General features: G+C 45.2%; 1 protein-coding gene across 3 annotated transcripts in view; it reads right to left on the bottom strand.

The window, feature by feature from the left end:
- Nucleotides 1–19,931, bottom strand: part of LOC147033748 (RING finger protein 24-like) — a 77,522-nt gene extending 57,591 nt beyond the window's left edge. The window contains exon 1 of one of the 3 annotated variants that reach the window (XM_085870098.1): nt 19,484–19,931. In XM_085870098.1, the coding sequence (XP_085726224.1) occupies nt 19,484–19,641 (158 nt within the window). In that variant the 5' untranslated portion in view covers nt 19,642–19,931. Of the gene's footprint in view, nt 1–7,702; nt 7,791–19,483 lie in introns of those variants that run through there. The other 2 variants (XM_085870054.1, XM_085870079.1) reach the window with 2 other exon arrangements.
- Nucleotides 19,932–20,476: the final 545 nt, after the last annotated feature.

Below are 20,476 nucleotides of genomic sequence, written 5' to 3'. Positions count from 1 at the left end.
GTAAATTCTCCCCCCCCCCTCACAAACAGATCTCCTCTGGCACCAACTTCTCCTTCTCCTCCCCCACCTCTTCCACTGAATCCTGCACCAGCTTCTCCACATTAAATTGTTTCTGGGACCAAGTTCTTCCATAAGCCTTGACTATGAATCAATTTTTACTAGCATAACCCGCGCTCTGCACGACATGTTGGGGTGGGTGTGTTTGAGAAAGGAACTGATGCAGAGTATCAGTAACAATTTTACTTTAATGCAGTAAGTAGAATACGATTTCACTGTTTCAGAACCATTTTATTTACTTTTTTTGTACCATGCACCTCAGATGGTCTTTGAGATAATGTAAGCCGAATATCACGTTACTCGAGCGCAGAACAAAGTCGAATATAGCACGACACGAAACCACAAACTCAGAAATAATATAAGATTTTTATTTTTGCAATTTGTCTTAAACCTATCTTAGCACTCAAATCTGACAACCATAAGAGAGAGTGTCAATCCCATTTTCTAAAAATGTTTTTTTTTTTTTTTTAATCATCAAAAGCTCCCTCTGTCTTTTTATTTACATGATACTATTCATCTTCCTATACTCTTCTTTCTTTAAAACTGAACAATCATAATAATGCTTGAAATTTATCGTTTCTGATACATTCTTCTTTATCCCTTTCAACTTTTTATTCACTTTTAGAACCACAATACTAGTAAGCAAAAGACTTTGGTCTTAATCCTACAAGTTCATTCATTATCTGCCTCCCCAACTCAACTTTAAATTTTCCAATAAAATTTTTTGTTTTTTGTAGAAAATCATCGATTATCTTTTTCATAGTTGCTTGTGTCATCAATATTGATGTTTTTCATCATGTCCTCATGAACATCTTCTGTCTTAATATCCAATATATATATATATATATATATATATATATATATATATATATATATATATATATATATATATATATATATATATATATATATATATACATACACACATCTCAAACATCTTCCGTCTTGATATATCTTCTGTCTGTATCCATGTAAAGTAGATTAATTCTTTCATAATAGTTCTTCTTTAAACCATTGTAGAAATAGTCATACATGAACAACTTGGACAAGTCAAGGACTGATGTTCCTACATAAATGGGTTTATCCATCACATTGCTTTCCTTCTCCATAAGAATAGCACAAAAGTTCTCAGAGAATGTCTCTCCTCGTTTAAAGCTGGGTCTATTCATTAATTTAGATGTTTGTTTCCATTTCTGGTTCTGGGTTTGGAGCGACGGCAGCTTCTCTCAGGGGTCTCTGTCGACTTTCTCAAAGTTAAGTTTCCGGTCATTATTTGTCACGTTTATCTGTTTATTTTCGTACCTACATGCTTACTGTGTGTTCCTCATTCGGTTTTGTTTCAAAAATTGTTATTTTGTGAGTTTTTGTCGACCTTCCTAGTTACCAGGTCCCTTGTGTGTTCCCAGTTACCGGGTTCCTTGAGGCATACCTGTCCTTCCGGTCGAGGTGTATGATCATTTTTATTTGTATTCTCTCCCTATTACCTTCAATTCCTATTTTCCCCACTTTCCAACGCCGCCCATCTATTCCCTCCCAACTGCACACTCTGTTTGTCTTAAATATATATATATATATATATATATATATATATATATATATATATATATATATATATATATATATATATATATATATATATATAAAAACAACCAGGGCTTTCTCCCAATACACTTACAAGTACCAGTTCTTCTTCTTCCTTCTGCCAGCACACCATCTTTTTTTCAATTTGAGCTAACCCACTCACCATTACCTTCATGATTTTTTCCTTCAACCTTCCATTCCCTAATCTTACCTCATCTTCAAAAATCCATCAAAAAAAAAATAATTTTCTTTGTATCCTTTCTATCTATACAACTCCTGTAACCACATGTCTCTCCACCCTCTTTCTGGTACTTTTCATCAATCCACCAGGTTCACTCTGTGTTTACCAATCCAAATTCACCATACACCTCCACAATTTCAACTCAACCTTTCCTTTTCCGAATCTTATGCAATCCTTGTTTAATATAAATAAATTCACGATTGACTACACACTTCCCGTAACCACGTGCTTCTCCCAAAACCACGTGATCCGTTTCCATCCTCTGCGTTTACTGATCCAAATTCACCATTCACCTCATGATCTTTTCTTCAACCTTTCCTTTATGTAATCTTATGCATCTCTCAACAAATAATGATAATAATAACAATCTCTTATAATGCTTCATCTTCCTCTTTCACACATGTGGTACTCATTACTGTATCATAATTCACTACTCTTTTTCTATTTCAACAGACTGCTCTCAATTCGACCTTTCCTTCATACCTTGTCTAAAAATTCCATCTGTTACAACGTCTCTTCTCTCCATTCTCTTAATTCGCCTTTTAGTCAGGTCAATATATGGAAAATACCCCCTCAACCTGCAAAAAATTGCTACAAAAGGTTTCTCAACCGATTCTGGTAGGTTTTAGTGTACTTTATAACATACTAAAAGTTTACCAAAGTATGAACCCCGGAAAAGTGTTTTTTTTCAAGATGGCGTCCAAGATGGCTGCCGAAACCTTTTAAAGATCATAACTCTGTAACTATCAACTCAAATTTGATGATCTTGGTGTCTATTCCTAGGTTTTTGGGGGCAAAGAACACATTGAGTTCATAAAAAATGATGTTGGCCTTCTATGTAACATCAAAATCCAATATGGCATCAAAAATGAACACATTGTAACCATTTTTATATCACATAGCGTAAGTTAAGATTTTTTGCTGCAGTGGCTTTCCATATTTTCAGTGCTGCCATCAGTTGAGAAACCTTTTGTACCAATGTTTTGAGGGTTGAGAGGGCATTTTCCATATATTGACCTGAATACTATAGATGTGACACTAATTCTCATCTTTCTCTTTTTCAGATTCAACAATGAGTGCAAGCACAGCCAGTCAAGCTGTTTGTCCTATATGCAAGGAGGAGATCAAGGATTCCAGTGATAACTGGGTTGCAATTCAGTGGGAGGGGGCGAAGGGAATAAATGAAGCCAGTGTAAAGCGGAAGGACGATCTTGTAGTTGAAGCCGGTACTAAAGTGCATGAAAGCTGTCGTCAACAGTACATAAATGATAAAAACATAAAAAAGCCATGTTTCAAAGAAAAGTAGTGGTTCTGTGCCAGCAAAGAGAACCACAAGACAATGAAGTGGAGGTTTTGACAGCGAAAAGGATTGCATATTCTGTGGATGTAAAATTGAGTTGGACAAGGGATACTTTAGCTGGGTACTGACTGACAAATTTATGGAGACAATTTTGGAGGTCTGTGAATCGCGTTCAGATGATTGGGGACTTGCTGTAAAGGGTCGGACTGAATACTATTTATGAGATTTACATGCAGCAGACGGACTTTATCATCATTCGTGTAGTGGAAATTTCCGGTCCTTTAAGTCTGTGCCTTTAGAGTTCCAGAATGCCCCCAATGACAAGCGCAGAAAGTCTGGTCGTCCTAAAGATGAAGATAAGTATGAAGCATTTCAGAAAATATGTGCTTACCTAGAACTGAACAATGAGGAACAATTAACTGTTACATCTTTGAGCCTCATAATGAAAGGGTATCTTTGCAATCCTGATTCGGAACCGTATGACAATTATTACACTTTGAAAAAGCGTCTTAAAAAACACTTTAAGGACTCGATTCATTTTTCTGAAGGAGAAGGCTTGGACGATATTGTTACGATGAGAGAACAAACCTCGCAGACTCTGAGGTCATACTACAAGCAAAAGTGTCAGGAAGGCGATGATGAGTCCCAAAAATGCGCTATTATTGAAACTGCTGCTAGGTTAATCATAAGTGATATCAAATTTCAGGTTTCTACCATCACGAATCAGTATCCAAGTAGTGAGGATTTAAAACTTGATTCAGCCCTATCGTTCATTCCGACTCGTTTGCGGACAGCACTGGAAACATTGTTCATTGGGAAAGACACAAGACGCAAGTTTGTAGCAGTTGGTCATGCCATAATTCAGGCAGTTCGCCGACGAGCTGTCATTGCACCGCGACAAGTGGGACTTGCTGTGCAAATCCATCATCTGTATCGTTCGAAGTTCCTTGTGGATACTCTTCATGAAATGGGATTCTGTTGCTCATACACAGAAGTGATCAGATTTGAAAAAAAAAATGCAGCGGATTGTGTGGAACCTGATGTCCTAGGTGGTGATGTAGATTTGCTGGAGATGTCTGTCCTCTTTGCCGCTGATAACGTTGATCACAACGTTATCACTATTGACGGCAAAGGGACATTCCATGGAATGGCTGTCATTGCCTCTGTAACCCCTGGAAAACGGACGAACCGTCTCATTCCGCGACGACAGATCTCAGAACTGAAAACTGAAAACAAGACAAAAATTCCTATCTTGGAGTACAGGTTTGCAAGGCATGCTTGTCATGAGGTAGTCTTCAAGGACCTGACGAGATTTCTTGACTGTGACCAGAGGATCAATATTCTGTGGGAAGTCTCCCTCGGCTTCAAATAGGCAACACCGAATTGGCAGGGGATGATGCATGTCTTGCATCAGGGGAGCCACCACCCTGGCCAGTCGTCAGTCAAATTCTTGCCTATGATCAATATGTACTCTGGAGACAAATCGTGCATTGTGTCTACATTAGACTTTGTTTGCAACCTTGCCATGAAGCACAACCTTCCCACCATTGTAACTTTTGACCAGCCCTTGTATTGGAAGGCTGCCGAAATCATCATTGATGCGCCACAAAGTAGTCACCTGAAAGGCATTGTTCTGATGTTGGGGTGTTTCCATACACTTATGAACTTGCTGGGGGCCATAGGAACTCTCATGGAAGGGACCGGTCTCAAAAACATATTTGAGACTGTCTATGGAGAAAATGCAGTTGTGCACATGATGACAGGGAAAGCTGTCCAGAGGGCTTTGCGGGGCCATCTTCTTGTTGACAAGTGCCTGCACAGCCAGCTTATAACGGAAATGGCCAAAGACAATCCCGAGATTCAGACACTGCTGGATCAAGCCGAGGAATTGTACTCCTCCCTTCTTAATGGAGAGACGACGCTAGGAGATGCTGCTTGTTCTGAGGTTTTGATCCAACTCGAGACAGTAACGGAGAAGAAGAAATCTGAACTTGCTCAGACTTCAAAGACCAGCCAGTTGTGGCATAATTATCAGCGTATGGTTGGCATGGCAAGAATGTTGATCAAGGCGGACCGTACTGGGTCTTGGTTGATGCATTTACAGGCAGTGTCCAATTGCCTAACTGTCTTTGCTGCAGCTGGGCACTTCAATTACCTGCGATCTGCTCATTACTACCTGCAGCAAATGAGAAACCTGGAGGAAAAGCACCCAGACGTTTATCGAAAGTTCCTTTATGGTTTTCACGTTGTTCGTAGAAGCAATCACCGATTTGCCGAATCAAGCCAGTCGCCGACTGGGAATCCTCTGTCGTGCTAAGTCCTTCCTCGGCCCTCTTGAGCTCCTGACCACTTACAAAGCTTTTGTCCGTAGCCTGATGGAGTACTGCTCTCCCCTCTGGGCTGGTGCTCCTGCCTCCCACCTTTCTCGGCTTCACGCTGTCGAAACCAGGGCATTTAAGATCATCGGCATCTCCCGCAATGAAGCTGAGTCTTTGGGCCTCTCACTCAATCACCGCAGGTTGGTCGGTGGTCTTTCTGTCTTCTACCGACTCCTCTCCAGCCTTGCCCCCCCTGCTCTCTCTGCGATTTGTCCCCACCACATTTCCACAGGGCGCTCAAGGTCCGCCAACAACCCCCTTCTGGTAAAACTACCAAAATCACGAATCACTGCTCATCTTCACTCTTTCATTCCTCTTTTTTCCCGCCTTTGGAATAAACTTCCTCACTCTATTCTTTCCCATTCTTCCCTCCAGGCTTTCAAAACAGCTGTTCACCACCACCTCTTATCTTCCCCCATCCAAATCCTCGATCTTTTCTACCCCCGATAATCCACCCAAGCCCACTTCCTTAATTTCTCCTGCTTTCCTTCCTGAAAGTCCCTGAAATGTCCATCTTCTATTCGCCATGTTCCCCGTCCCATCCCCATCCCTCTCCCTTCCACAGTTCACCTAATGTGTCTGTTCCCCACTGTTTTGTCCCTTCCACTCCCGCCCCTCTTGTCTCATGCCTCCTTGCTGTGAGTTGTGTGTTAGCTCTCATACGAGCCTCGACCAAGGTATACAAAAAAAAAAATCAGTGCTGGGCAGGGCTTAGTAGTGATCTTGTCATTGAACAAACGTTGATGAGGTCTCTAAAGAGCACTGGTGGTCTAACTCGTGGCAGTGGGATGACCGAGGACATGCGAAACCTTTGGACCTTATCTGCACCTGTAACATCCGAGTACAACAGTGCGATGCAGGATTTCACAGACCTGACCTATACTGCAAGTCCGCAACACAAAGACTCAACTGAGGCACGCATCAAAAGAGATGCATCTGATCTCGAGAAAATTCGGATAAAGCTTGCAGCCTGCTCACCCTTCACATCTGATTCTACTCTGAGAAACATTGTCAACGGGATAATGGCTGGGCCAGATGTGAATGTACATGCCTTTGAATCGGTTGGGAACAAGATCATTGAAGATATAATCGGAAAGTCGGCATTTACTTACAAATTCAAGCGGAACGACAGAGCCCAAACCCTTGGGAAAATCTCTGCTGTGAAGATTGCTCCTGATCGTACCATTGATCCTGCCCTTCTGTTCCAGCGTTTCCTTGTGGTGTCAAGGTCAGGATATCTTTCCCTTGAAGATGTTTTGACGTATGAACTAAGTCCCTACCATCCAGCCCTCTTTGAGGTCAGGAACATTCTTTGGAAAGCAGACAAACCTCAGCTTGCTCAGGCAATTTGAGACCATGCTGCAGACTTATCAAGTGAGGCTGTGATGAACTCTCTTACTAAAACAGATTGTTACGTGCTCGATGGTGGCTCTTTGCTCCATCGTTTACCGTGGAAGAAAGGCGACTCATATAATGCAATAGCTGAGTCTTATGCAGACTTCACTGTGAGGCATTACGGACTAGCGACAATGCTGTTTGATGGCTATGGTGAAGGTCCCTCCATAATAGACAACACGCATCAGAGACGAGGACAAAACCTGCACCCTATTGTTAGTTTCACTGCAAAAACAGAGCTTTCAGGCAAAAAGGAGGACTTTTTGTCTCATGACAAAAACAAGGCAGACATGATTGCTCTCATCAGCACAGCACTAACTAAAAGGGGATGCCATGTCATTCAGTCACCAGGGGATGCCGACGTTGATATTGTTAAAGCAACTGTTGAACGATCCCGTCATTGCACCACAACGGTGGTCGGTGAGGATACAGATTTGCTGATCTTGATCCTTAAATACTCCAGAACAGACAATGAGATCATCTACTTCCGTTCTGACGAAAACATGCAGTGAAAAGAACAAAGTGTATAACATTAACCTGTTGAAAGACACTTTAGGAGATGATGTGTGCAATGAGTTAATCTTTGTATATACCTACACAGGCTGTGATTCAACTTCAAGGATGTTTGGCATCGGAAAAAAGTCAGCCTTCCGAAAATTAGTGAAATCTGATCCTGTCATGAAGTCCTGTGCTAGTGCATTCATCCTTCAAAACAAATCTCAAGAGGACGTATCAGATCTTGGAAAATACCTGATGGTTGATCTCTTTGGTGGCAAGTCTAATGATACGCTATCATCACTGCGCCATATCATTTTCACCAAGAAAGTGGCAACTGCTCAAGCATTTGTCACTCCTGAATGGCTTCCACCAACATCACCTGCAACAAGATTCCATAGCCAACGTGTGTACTTTCAAATTATGGTATGGATGGGGATGGCAAGTGAAATGAACCCAACTGAATGGGGATGGAAACGGGAAAATGATCAGTTAATTCCAATTATGACCTAAAACAATGCTGCACCTCACGAACTCTTGAAAATTATCCATTGCAACTGTTCGAGGGGGTGCAAATCCTCTCGATGCAGCTGCAGATGCTATGAACTCCCCTGCACTGCTGCATGTGGCCCTTGCCAAACTGAAAACTGTGACAATCCAAACAACACTCAAGAGGTCGATACTGAGGAGGAGGATGACACTCAAAACTGAACGCTCTGAAACCTATTCTATGGACAAAGGTTGGATTTTTGTGTTACATAATAGGCCAACATCATTTTTTATGATCTTAATGTGTTCTTTGCCCCCAAAAACCTAGGGATAGACACCAAGATCATCAAATTTGAGTTGATAGTTACAGAGTTATGATCATTAAAAGGTTTCGGCAGCCATATTGAAAAAAAAAACACTTTTCCGGGAGTCAAACTTTGGTAAACTTTTAGTATGTTATAAAGTACACTAAAACCTACCAGAATCAGTTGAGAAACCTTTTGTAGCAATTTTTTGGGGGTTAAACTGTATATTGACCTGACTATTTATTGCATCCATCAAGAAATGTCTTTAATCACATCTCTGAACTAATTTTTTTTTTTTAACCCAATTTGCTAAAAATGCTCACTTTCCTTCAATCGTCATTTTTTTCCAACTTCAGTGCCAACTCACCCCAGTGCCAACTCACCCCTCTCACCCCTCCCTCTCAAAGCAACAATCACACACTTTCCCCTCCAAGCTTCCCTCTCACCTTTCTTAAAAACTCCCCCCTCACCTCTCCTCACCCACCCTTCTCCCTCCATTCACCCCCCTCACTCACCCTTCTCGAAGTTGCCCTCTCCTCACATGTACAAAGCTGCCTCCTTCCCCTGCCCTCTCTCCTCCATCTCATCATTCCACCTCCTCAAATCCTCAACTGCCTTCTGCCCCCTCTCTTATTACTCCCCACTGCACCTCAACTCAGCATCACAGAGCCTTTTCTCCTCCTCATCCTGCCTTCTTGCCAAGCTGTTCTGCAATACCTCACACTCTTTCAACAACTCTCCTTACCTCCCACCCTACCCTCCCCTTCTCCTCCCCCTACCCTCCCCTTCTCCTCCCCCCTACCCTCCCCTTCTCCTCCCCCCTACCCTCCACTTCTCCTCCCCCCTACCCTCCACTTCTCCTCCCCCCTACCCTCCCCTTCTCCTCCCCCCTACCCTCCCCTTCTCCTCCCCCTACCCTCCCCTTCTCCTCCCCCTACCCTCCCCTTCTCCTCCTCCCCCCTACCCTCCCCTTCTCCTCCTCCCCCCTACCCTCCCCTTCTCCTCCTCCCCCTACCCTCCCTTCTCCTCTCCTCCCCCCATACCCTCCCCTTCTCCTCCTCCCCCCATACCCTCCCCTTCTCCTCCCCCCATACCCTCCCCTTCTCCTCCCCCCATACCCTCCCCTTCTCCTCCCCCCTACCCTCCCCTTCTCCTCCCCCTACCCTCCCCTTCTCCTCCCCCTACCCTCCCCTTCTCCTCCCCCTACCCTCCCCTTCTCCTCCCCCTACCCTCCCCTTCTCCTCCCCCCTACCCTCCCCTTCTCCTCCCCCTACCCTCCCCTTCTCCTCCCCCCTACCCTCCCCTTCTCCTCCCCCTACCCTCCCCTTCTCCTCCCCCCTACCCTCCCCTTCTCCTCCCCCTACCCTCCCCTTCTCCTCCCCCCTACCCTCCCCTTCTCCTCCCCCTACCCTCCCCTTCTCCTCCCCCCTACCCTCCCCTTCTCCCCTCCTCCCCCCTACCCTCCCCTTCTCCTCCCCCTACCCTCCCCTTCTCCTCCCCCCTACCCTCCCCTTCTCTCCTCCCTCCCCCTACCCTCCCCTTCTCCTCCCCCTACCCTCCCCTTCTCCTCCCCCTACCCTCCCCTTCTCCTCCCCCCTACCCTCCCTTCTCCTCCCTACCCTCCCCTTCTCCTCCCCCCTACCCTCCCCTTCTCCTCCCCCCTACCCTCCCCTTCTCCTCCCCCTACCCTCCCCTTCTCCTCCCCCTACCCTCCCCTTCTCCTCCCCCCTACCCTCCCCTTCTCCTCCCCCCTACCCTCCCTTCTCCTCCCCCCTACCCTCCCCTCCCCTTCTCCTCCCCCCTACCCTCCCCTCCCCTTCTCTCCTCCCCCCCCTACCCTCCCCTTCTCCTCCCCCCTACCCTCCCCTTCTCCTCCCCCCACCCTCCCCTTCTCCTCCCCCTACCCTCCCCTTCTCCTCCCCCCTACCCTCCCCTTCTCCTCCCCCCTACCCTCCCCACCCTCCCCTTCTCCTCCCCCTACCCTCCCCACCCTCCCCTTCTCCCTCCCCCTACCCTCCCCTTCTCCTCCCCCCTACCCTCCCCTTCTCCTCCCCCCTACCCTCCCCTTCTCCCTCCCCCCTACCCTCCCCTTCTCCTCCCCCCTACCCTCCCCTTCTCCTCCCCCCTACCCTACCCTCCCCTTCTCCTCCCCCTACCCTCCCCTCCCCTTCTCCTCCCCCCTACCCTCCCCTCCCCTTCTCCTCCCCCCTACCCTCCCCTTCTCCTCCCCCTACCCTCCCCTTCTCCTCCCCCCTACCCTCCCCTTCTCCTCCCCCCTACCCTCCCCTTCTCCTCCCCCCTACCCTCCCCTTCTCCTCCCCCCCCTACCCTCCCCTTCTCCTCCCCCCTACCCTCCCCTTCTCCTCCCCCCCTACCCTCCCCTTCTCCTCCCCCCTACCCTCCCCTTCTCCTCCCCCCTACCCTCCCCTTCTCCTCCCCCCTACCCTCCCCTTCTCCTCCCCCCCCCCTACCCTCCCCTTCTCCTCCCAAAGCCACTTCCCCTCCCTCTTCATTAACAGTGTGGACCTCAAATATCAGGGGGCCTTCGCTCAAACCTTTTACAGATCTTTCCATACAGGTTGCCACTGACAAACCAGACATACTCTGCCTAACAGAAACTTTCCTCCCTCAAGACATCTCTGACTCCCTAGTATCTCTCCCTGGTTACTCACTCCTCCAGTATGACAGACCTGAGCCTCGTCCTGGTGGAAGAGTAGCTCTTTTCATCAAAGACTCTATTTCTTACTCTCCATGCACTGCCCTCACAGCCCCACATCCTAAGGAATACCTCTGGCTACAGCTTCCCTCCACTTCCACCTCATCCGAACTCTCTCTTCCTCATATGTGGTGACTTCAATTGTCATCATGCCAGTTGGCTGGGTGTGCATACCTCTGCGACTCATTTGGACTGACTCAATTGGTCAACTTCCCAACCCAGATCTTAACCAATGTTACTCTATCTCTTCTGGATCTGAATTTGACAAATTTCCCTGAAAATATCTGCTGTTCTTCCTCCGAACCAATCGGTTCATCGAACCACATGCTTGTCAAAGTAAACAGCTCTCTCTGGCTGTTATCAGAGAACCATCTCAGTGCCGTCGAGTCTGGCATTTCACTCAGGCTGACGAGCAGGGTCTCCAAGCAGCCATCAAACTTCTCGACTGGTCTCAGTGCCAACTGATCCCATCTGGACTGGTCCCATCGCTACTTTCTCCAACATCACCTTGTCCTGGGAATTCTTTCAAAGAAACTTGCTCTCCCTCATGCACAGATTTATCCCCTCTCGTCTTCAGTTGTCCTACCCTTCCTCATACCCATCATTCACTGAAGCTTGTGATGAGGCAATGGTCCTGAAACAACTTGCCTTTGCCTCATGGAAAGCAAACCCAACTGAGGGTAATCTCAGTTCCTTCCATAAAGCTCAGAACAAGTGTGTCACCCCTCAGGAGAGCCAGAAAACAACATATTTCTAATCTCAAGTCTGAACTCTCAAACTTCTCTCCCTCCTCCAAATCCTGGAGGCGTCTATTCAAATCTGTTTCTGGTGGATGTTCCCCCTCCATCCCCTCCCTCATCTCAAATGGCCGCACTGCTGATACCGCACGTGCAAAGGCTGAATGCCTAAACTCCGTCTTTACATCGAAATCTTGTGTCCGAAACCTATCACTTTCTGTTCCCACCTTACACAGTCACACCCAACTGTCCCTGGACTCTTTGTCCTTTTCTTCTGACAAAGTGGAGAGCTTGCTGTCAAGCCTCGACTCAGATTCTGCAACCGGTCCAGACAGCATCAACCCACGTGTCCTAAAAACCTGCTCCTCTGCTCTTGCTCATCCCTTTCTCTGTTCCATTCACCCTCTCATGTGCTCAAGGTCATCTGCCATCTGTTTGGAAATCAGCAAACATTAATGCCCTGCAAAAAAAAGTTGCAAAATGAGATCCCTGCAACTACAAACCAATCAACCTTCTCCCAATCATCAGCAAGGTTATAGAATCCATCATCGCTTCAGACATTAAATCATTCCTCTTCGCCAATGACTTGATTTCTGATCAATTTGGTGTCAGACCAGGTCAATCTACCGTGGATATGCTGCTTCTGCTCTCCCAACAATGGATGGAAGTCCTCAACGCCAGACATCAAATCAGAGCCATATCCCGAGACATATCGCATGCTTTTGACACGCTCTGGCACCCTGCCCTGCTCACCAAACTCTCTTCCTGTGGCATCCAAGGCAATCTTCACTCATGGCTCACAGACTTCCTCTCCTGTCGCAGCGAATTAAATTATCTCTCCTACTCTGGAAAATACTCTTTATCTCTTTGCTGATGACTCCACCCTCTGCCGTACCATCTGTCATCCCTCAGACCGGCAAGCAGCAGCTTCTTCGCTCTCTGCAGATCTGGGTAGAAATCACAAACTGGTCCAACACGTGGAACATATCTTTCAATCCAGACAAGTCTCTTACTATGTCTCTCCAAATGGACTGTTTGGAACACCCCCCCCCCACCCCCCCAAAAACTACTTTCTCAACAACCCTCTGGAAGAAGTCCTTTAATTCAAGTTTCTTGGTCTTACTATCTGCCATGATCTTTGCTGGAAAAGCCACATTTCCAACCTGGCCTCCAAAGCCAGTCACCGATTGGGAATTCTCCGTCGTGCAAAGTCCTTCCTCGGCCCACCTGAGCTCCTGACCACTTACAAAGCTTTTGTCCGCAGCCTGATGGAGTACTGCTCTCCCCTCTGGGCTGGTGCTCCTGCCTCCCACCCACACACACAAACCAAGGCATTTCGGATCATTGGCATCTCCCGCAATGAGGCTGAGTCTTTGGGCCTCTCACTCAATCACCACAGGTTGGTCGGTGGTCTTTCTGTCTTCTCCCCTCCTCTCCAACCTCGCACCCCCCCTCCCCCAGCTCTCTCTGCGATTTGTCCCCACCACATTTCCGCAGGGCGCTCAAGGTCTGCCAACAACCCCCTTCTGGTAAAACTACCAAAATCACGAATCACTGCTCACCTTCACTCTTTCATTCCTCTTTTTCCTGCCTTTGGAATAAACACCCTCACTCTATTCATTCCCATTCTTCCCTCCAGGCTTTCGAAACAGCTGTTCACCACCACCTCTTATGCAGCAGCTTATTCATCCAAATCCTCTATTTTTTTCATCCCCGATAATCCACCCAAGCCCACCTCCTTCAAATTCCCTTCTTTCCTTCCTGAAAGTTCCTGTAATGTCCATCTTCTATTCCCCATGTTCCCCGTCCCATCCCTCTCCCTTCCACAGAACTCCTAATGTCTCTGTTCCCCACTGTTTTGTCCTTCCCACTCTCTCCTCTCGTCTCATGTCCCCCATGATGTGCGTTGTGTGTTAGCTCTCACACGAGCTTCGACAAAGTATACAGAAAAAAAAAAACAATCACTTTCGCCCCAGAAACAACAGTCAATCTGAACCACGCTGGCCACTGCTCAGATGCCATGACCGAAGACCACTGCGCAGTTCTACTGCGCAGCTCGGTTAAAGGTGACTCGGCATTTTGGTGCGCACGCACGAAATTATATTTTGAAAATAAATGCCGACGTTTACATTTCGGGTTTTGAAACTTTTGCACCTTCAGCGAAAAATGTATAAATATAAAAGGCTAAAAATATGTTTTATATTTATATCTCATTTCGGCAAATATACCGTCGGCGGATCCGTAAACCAAGTTATAAAATAACTAAGGCCGAAGATGACAATGGTCTCTAACTTTTAGTTATTTTCTGATTACATCTTGACAAAGATAACAAATGTTGGAGCTCTTAAACTATTCTCCCTCATATTATGTTAATTAATTGCCGGAATCCTTCAGATTTCGGCAATTATGTTGGTCGGTTGTGTGTGTCATTCTGTGTGTCTGTCTGTTTGTTTGTGTGTTTGTTTACCCTATAGCAGCCACACCGTTTCAGTGATCATGACCAAACTGGGTACAGACGTCGGCCATGGTCCAACTTAGACACTTGTTGTTTTTGGTGAATCTTGGTCAAAGGTCAAGGTCAAGGTCACCGAAAATAACGTCCGCTAAAATGGTCGTATCGACTTCAAACCAAATCGAAAATGTGCATCTTCCAATACTGCATCCATCCATATGTCTTATTGGGGTGTCACATCAACACCCTTCTTAGCAATCAGGGGTCGAATGTCAGGGGGGTCGGGTCAAAACTTTCAAATTGCGATAAAAATGCCATTTCAAGTTATGATCATGACCAAACTCAGTGCGATAACTCATTAAACAGTCGCCCTATCGATTTATAAGAACCAAATTGATTTCCAGGTTTTGTTTTTTCAGAGATCATGGAGATATGACAGTTATTCCAGCAATTCCTTGCTCAACGAGCAATTTTATCAATTGGTTTATAAGTTTTTTGCATTACTTCTGTTAGCTGAATGCAATCTTTTTCGAATTCTTTTACAAACTCTCGAGGGGTATCTTCTCCTCTGTACATTTATAATTGATTATGTTGGTCTTCAAAAGATGATTTGAGAAAATAACAGAACCCACAAGGAGTATGCTTTTGATATGGCTTGGTGTAGGATTGATTTGAATTTGGAGTTGTCGTGTCTATCTTTTTGAGAATGCTTTCAAAGTCGGCACATATAAAGAATAGATGTTTTATGAATTTATTTATATCATTGAAATCTACCACTGAACCCACTTTTGGCAAATTGATTGCAGTCGATTTATGGTTTGAGCAATATTTGAACGTTGTTCTCATCTTTCCTTTGAGTGAAGGAAGTTGAGACATCGCCTACATGGATATGTTTTATTAGTTTGATTGTGTGCTTGAGAAGTAGTCAATCTTGAAAAAATTTTGATGCAAGCATAAAGTGAATTTTCCTCCGAAATATAGTACAGAAGGTCAATGTGTGTTTCATCATTTATATAGTTATTTGAAATTTTTTATATTTTAACTTTGTTTGTATCTGTTAGTCCATATACATTAATAGAGGGATTGTTCATTTTTTTCAGTGAGATATATCCTTTAACTTCATTGGAAATTCTCATCCTTTAACATTTAAAGTGTATTCATATTTTGCATTATGCCATATTCGTTCTGATTTCTATTGTGGGGGGTGTAAGTGAGCAAGAACAGCCCAGAAGAAGCATTTGTTGTCATAGTTTTGAACATCAACAACTGCTTTTTAAAGTTTTATTACTCTTGGCAAATCATTATGGGAAGAAACTTTAAGAGGATCTGATTTCAAGATGGGTATATCTCAGAAAATGATTTTCCCAATGTTAAACCCACTTCCTTTTGTGTTATCATCAACATCTATATCATACCTCTGAAGTTCATCATAAACATTACAATCTTGGAAACCTTTAAATTAATAAATGGAATATAAGGGTTTGTTGTCATTTAAGGTGTTTCTTCTTTTAACTCATTTCTTTCATTGTCTTCTTTTGTCAAATATAATTTTATTCCCACATAGAATTTAATGGGATTGAATTCCCTCAGGCTCTTGTTAATGAAAGTTTCAACAGCCAAACATTTACAATTGCTTCAGCTTCCGATTTTGGTTCTGGCTCTTTAAACCGAAAAATTATTATTCTTATATGATCTTTAAATGCCCCATCAGTTTTTTTCAAAAACAAACCTGGCTGTATATTCTGAGTTTGCACGATTGAAGATGTCTGTTATAACTACGTTTTAACGAATCATTTGAACATATATCACAATGTTGTTTTGCTCTTCTGGTTGGATTAGTTGAAATATATTGAGTGTGTGTTTGCATGATTGTGTTTGTTGTAATATTTGTAGTCCTTATTGCAAACATCACAATGAGTGACATTCACCATATTTATAATCACAAAAAATGATGATTTTCTCGGACATATATCTATATATATTTTATTTGTGTGCATTTTAATCAGAGATTTCACTCAGAAAATTTTATTTTATCGATACCTTTGTCTTTGAAATAAAATCTTGCTGAAATCTCTTACGGATTTATAAATACTTTTGTCTTTAAAATAAAATCTTCTTGGTGAAATCTCTTACTGATCACTTGGAAGATTTTATTTGAAGCACAAAAGATGATTTTTCTCAGACATATACAAGTGTGTATAATATGTATTTTGAGGGGTGGGAGGATTGGAGAATTGAACAAGAAGAAAGGCATTGAGGATGTGAAGTCATATTTTACATTACACAGAATTTCCATGGGCTCCTGCCATTATTCTGTCAAAGAACACTCTTGGCAAACTCTATTGGAATCCAATTCCCTTACAACAGCCCGGTGGAACTGAGTTATTATCTTGCCAAAACGAAGTTTTTGCAAGATCTGTTACTTGGTAAGTTTTTTTTGTTTGTTTGTTTGTCTGTAATCATTGGATTTTTCACCTTTATATCACTCTGTAGAGCACAATTCTCATCGGAAACTCTTGTGGGTACACATATCGTAGTACTATTACAATACCCTTCAGCACACATAAAGGTCAAGGTCAAGGTCAAAGGTCAAGGTCACTTTGCGGTAAATCAGAGGTCGACGAAACCCTTATTTTTTGAGTAATTTGAATCGAATCATCTCCAAACTTTATGGGAATGTAGTATATGGTCTGGCGCTCAGCTGATTAGTTTTTGGTGGCGATTGGCCTTGACCTTCATGGTTAGCGCCTCAGGTCGAAATATTTTGACCCCAAGGTCAAATTTCGAAATCTTAGGTACCATATCGTGTAATACCTCAAATTGAACACCTCGATGAGTGCTTTCTAGATATGTCAATCTTGAGACATTATGACGTCATTTGGTGACATGAGGCAAACGCATATTTTTCATGGTTACTCTAGAACGATTCTCATCGGAATCTCTCGTAGGCAGATATTCCTCAAGGAGTCGCTCCTGGTGGATAGCAGCTCTTTTCACCTCAGTGTGACCTTAAAGAAGTCACACGTGGTCACCTTTTGGCAAGATACGGGTAACCCTGCAGGTGACATAGGTTTTTTATCTGTTCGTTGGAGATAAAAACACTTTTGGTCAACCCCTGCCCTCGCTTGCTGTCCCGAACCCCCTCCCCCCACCCCGACTCCCGGTGTAAATTTTCAAAATTGTTCTCCACAGGGTGAATATGAAGTCTGAAAAAGTTGTTTTTATTTCAATGGAGTGAACCCCACATGCCACCACAAAACCAGGCTGAGCATGAAAGGCCTGCTTGTCACGGAATTGCAAAACAAAGAACGTTTTGTGAAGTTGTACAATGGGGTAAAATGTCAGCTCAAAAGGGCAAATTACATGAACATGATCGGTTAAAAATAGAGGGAAACAAAATCAAACTGCAATCCCACCAAGTTCAGCAGATGCTCCAACACTGAAACAGAGCAGACAAGGCTGAGGTTGAAGTAACTCACCGAACACCAACCAAACACACACACACGCACGCACGCACGCACGCACGCACGCACGCACGCACGCACACACACACGCACGCACGCACACACACACACACACACACACACACCGACACTCCAAACCCCAACCAAACACACACACACACACACACACACACACACACACACACACACACACACACACACACACACACACACCAAACCCCAACCAAACACACACACACTCCAAACCCCAACCAACACACACACACACTACAAACCCCACCCAAACAAACACACACACACACACACTCCAAACCCCAACCAAACACACACACACACACACACACACACACACACACACACACACACACACACACTCCAAACCCCAACCAAACACACACACACACACACACCAAACCCCAACCAACACACACACACACACACACTCCAAACCCCAAACCAAACACACACACACTACAAACCCCACCCAAACAAACACACACACACACACTCCAAACCCCAACCAAACACACACACACACACACACACTCCAAACCCCAAACAAACACACACACACACACACACACACACACACACACACACACACACACACTCCAAACCCCAACCAAACACACACACACACACTCCAAACCCCAACCAAACACACACACACACACTCCAAACCCCAACCAAACACACACACACACACACACACACACTCCAAACCCCAACCAAACACACACACACACACACACTCCAAACCCCAACCAAACACACACACACACACACACTCCAAACCCCAACCAAACACACACACACACACACACACACTCCAAACCCCAACCAAACACACACACACACACACACACTCCTAACCCCAACCAAACACACACACACACACACACACACGCTCCAAACCCCAACCAAACACACACACACACGCACACACTCCAAACCCCAACCAAACACACACACACACACACACAACACCCACACACACACACACACACTCCAACACACACACACACACACACTCCAAACCCCAACCAAACACACACACACACACACTCCAAACCCCAACCAAACACACACACACACACACACACTCCAAACCCCAACCAAACACACACACACACACACACACACACACACACACTCCAAACCCCAACCAAACACACACACACACACACACACACACTCCAAACCCCAACCAAACACACACACACCCACACACACACTCCAAACCCCAACCAAACACACACACACACACACACACACACACTCCAAACCCCAACACACACACACACACACACACACACACACTCCAAACCCCAACCAAACACACACACACACACACACACACACACACACACACACACACACACTCCAAACCCCAACCAAACACACACACACACACACACTCCAAACCCCAACCAAACACACACACACACACACACACACACTCACACACACACACACACACACACACTCCAAACCCCAACCAAACACACACACACACACACGCACACACTCCAAACCCCAACCAAACACACACACACACACACACACACACACACACACACACTCCAAACCCCAACCAAACACACACACACACACACACACACACACACACACACACACACACTCCAAACCCCAACCAAACACACACACACACACACACACACACACACACACACACACACACACACACACACACACACACACACACACTCCAAACCCCAACCAAACACACACACACCAAACCCCACCCAGACACACACACACACCAAACCCCAACCAAACAAACACACACAAACTACTGAGCTTTGCACACCTGCACGAAACGGTAAACCAGGTACCGGTGGTGGAAACTTACTTGAATAGGTGGCAGCAAAAGATGAGGCTGAGAACGCACACAAAGACCGCCGATCCCACGGCGAATACGACCAGGTTCAGTGGTAGATCCTGCAGACCCACGCTTGGTATCGCAGTGGTGGTCTCCGTGTAACCCCAGGAGTACACAGGGATGTACATGGTGGTCGCCCTGGACACTGTAGATATCCCGCTCACAACCCGTCACTGTCAGCCTCCTCGACACCTCCCTGACCAGCTCGTCCGACGACCAATTTTACTATGAGACGCACGACCACGGTGGGTGTCGTACAATGAGCAAAGCACGACAACTGCTTCAACGAACCAAGCGGATTGTCAACCCTGAACCGAGACGTCCCAGTTCACACACGATACGTTCACTGACCAAGTTCGTGGAAAATTACAAACACCATCTGCAGCCACAAGCCACGCCCTTCGCCACGCCCTTCGCCACGCCCTTCGCCACGCCCTTCGCCACGCCCTTCGCCACACCCCCTCCAACTCTCAAGCCACGCCCTTCGCCACACCCCCTCCAACTCAATCAAGCCACGCCCACATTCCACATCTTTCTTCCAGCTCGTAACCCGTGACGTAACACATCCACTGTACCATCAGAGAGATACATTTCATTTCCGAGTGTTTTGAATGAACCCAAACAGATTTGGCGATTTCTGCGAATTCACTCAAAGTTTACTTTGTGAACAAAAGAAAAAACATTTGATTTTATTAACATTCGTGTATTTTCATTTATTTTACGAAAATGACCGATGCTTTTGATCGAGTAAGGTGAAATAAATTCTCAAAACCTTCAACAAATGACCGTGCTTAAAATCTCAGCACGTATACATTAAAAACACGTACACGAGGAGGCACGTACGTGATGACGCACGCACGTATACATTAAAAACACGTACACAAGGAGGCACGTACGTGATGACGCACGCACGTATACATTAAAAACAGGTACACACAAGGAGGCACGTACATGATGACGCAC

This window comes from Eptatretus burgeri, chromosome 1, assembly GCF_056783735.1.
Source record: "Eptatretus burgeri isolate ZD-2024b chromosome 1, Ebu_testis_v1, whole genome shotgun sequence".
Classification (NCBI taxonomy): domain Eukaryota; kingdom Metazoa; phylum Chordata; class Myxini; order Myxiniformes; family Myxinidae; genus Eptatretus; species Eptatretus burgeri.
The sequence above is the reverse complement of the archived record's forward strand: the minus strand, read 5'-3'. Positions and strand labels throughout refer to the sequence as shown.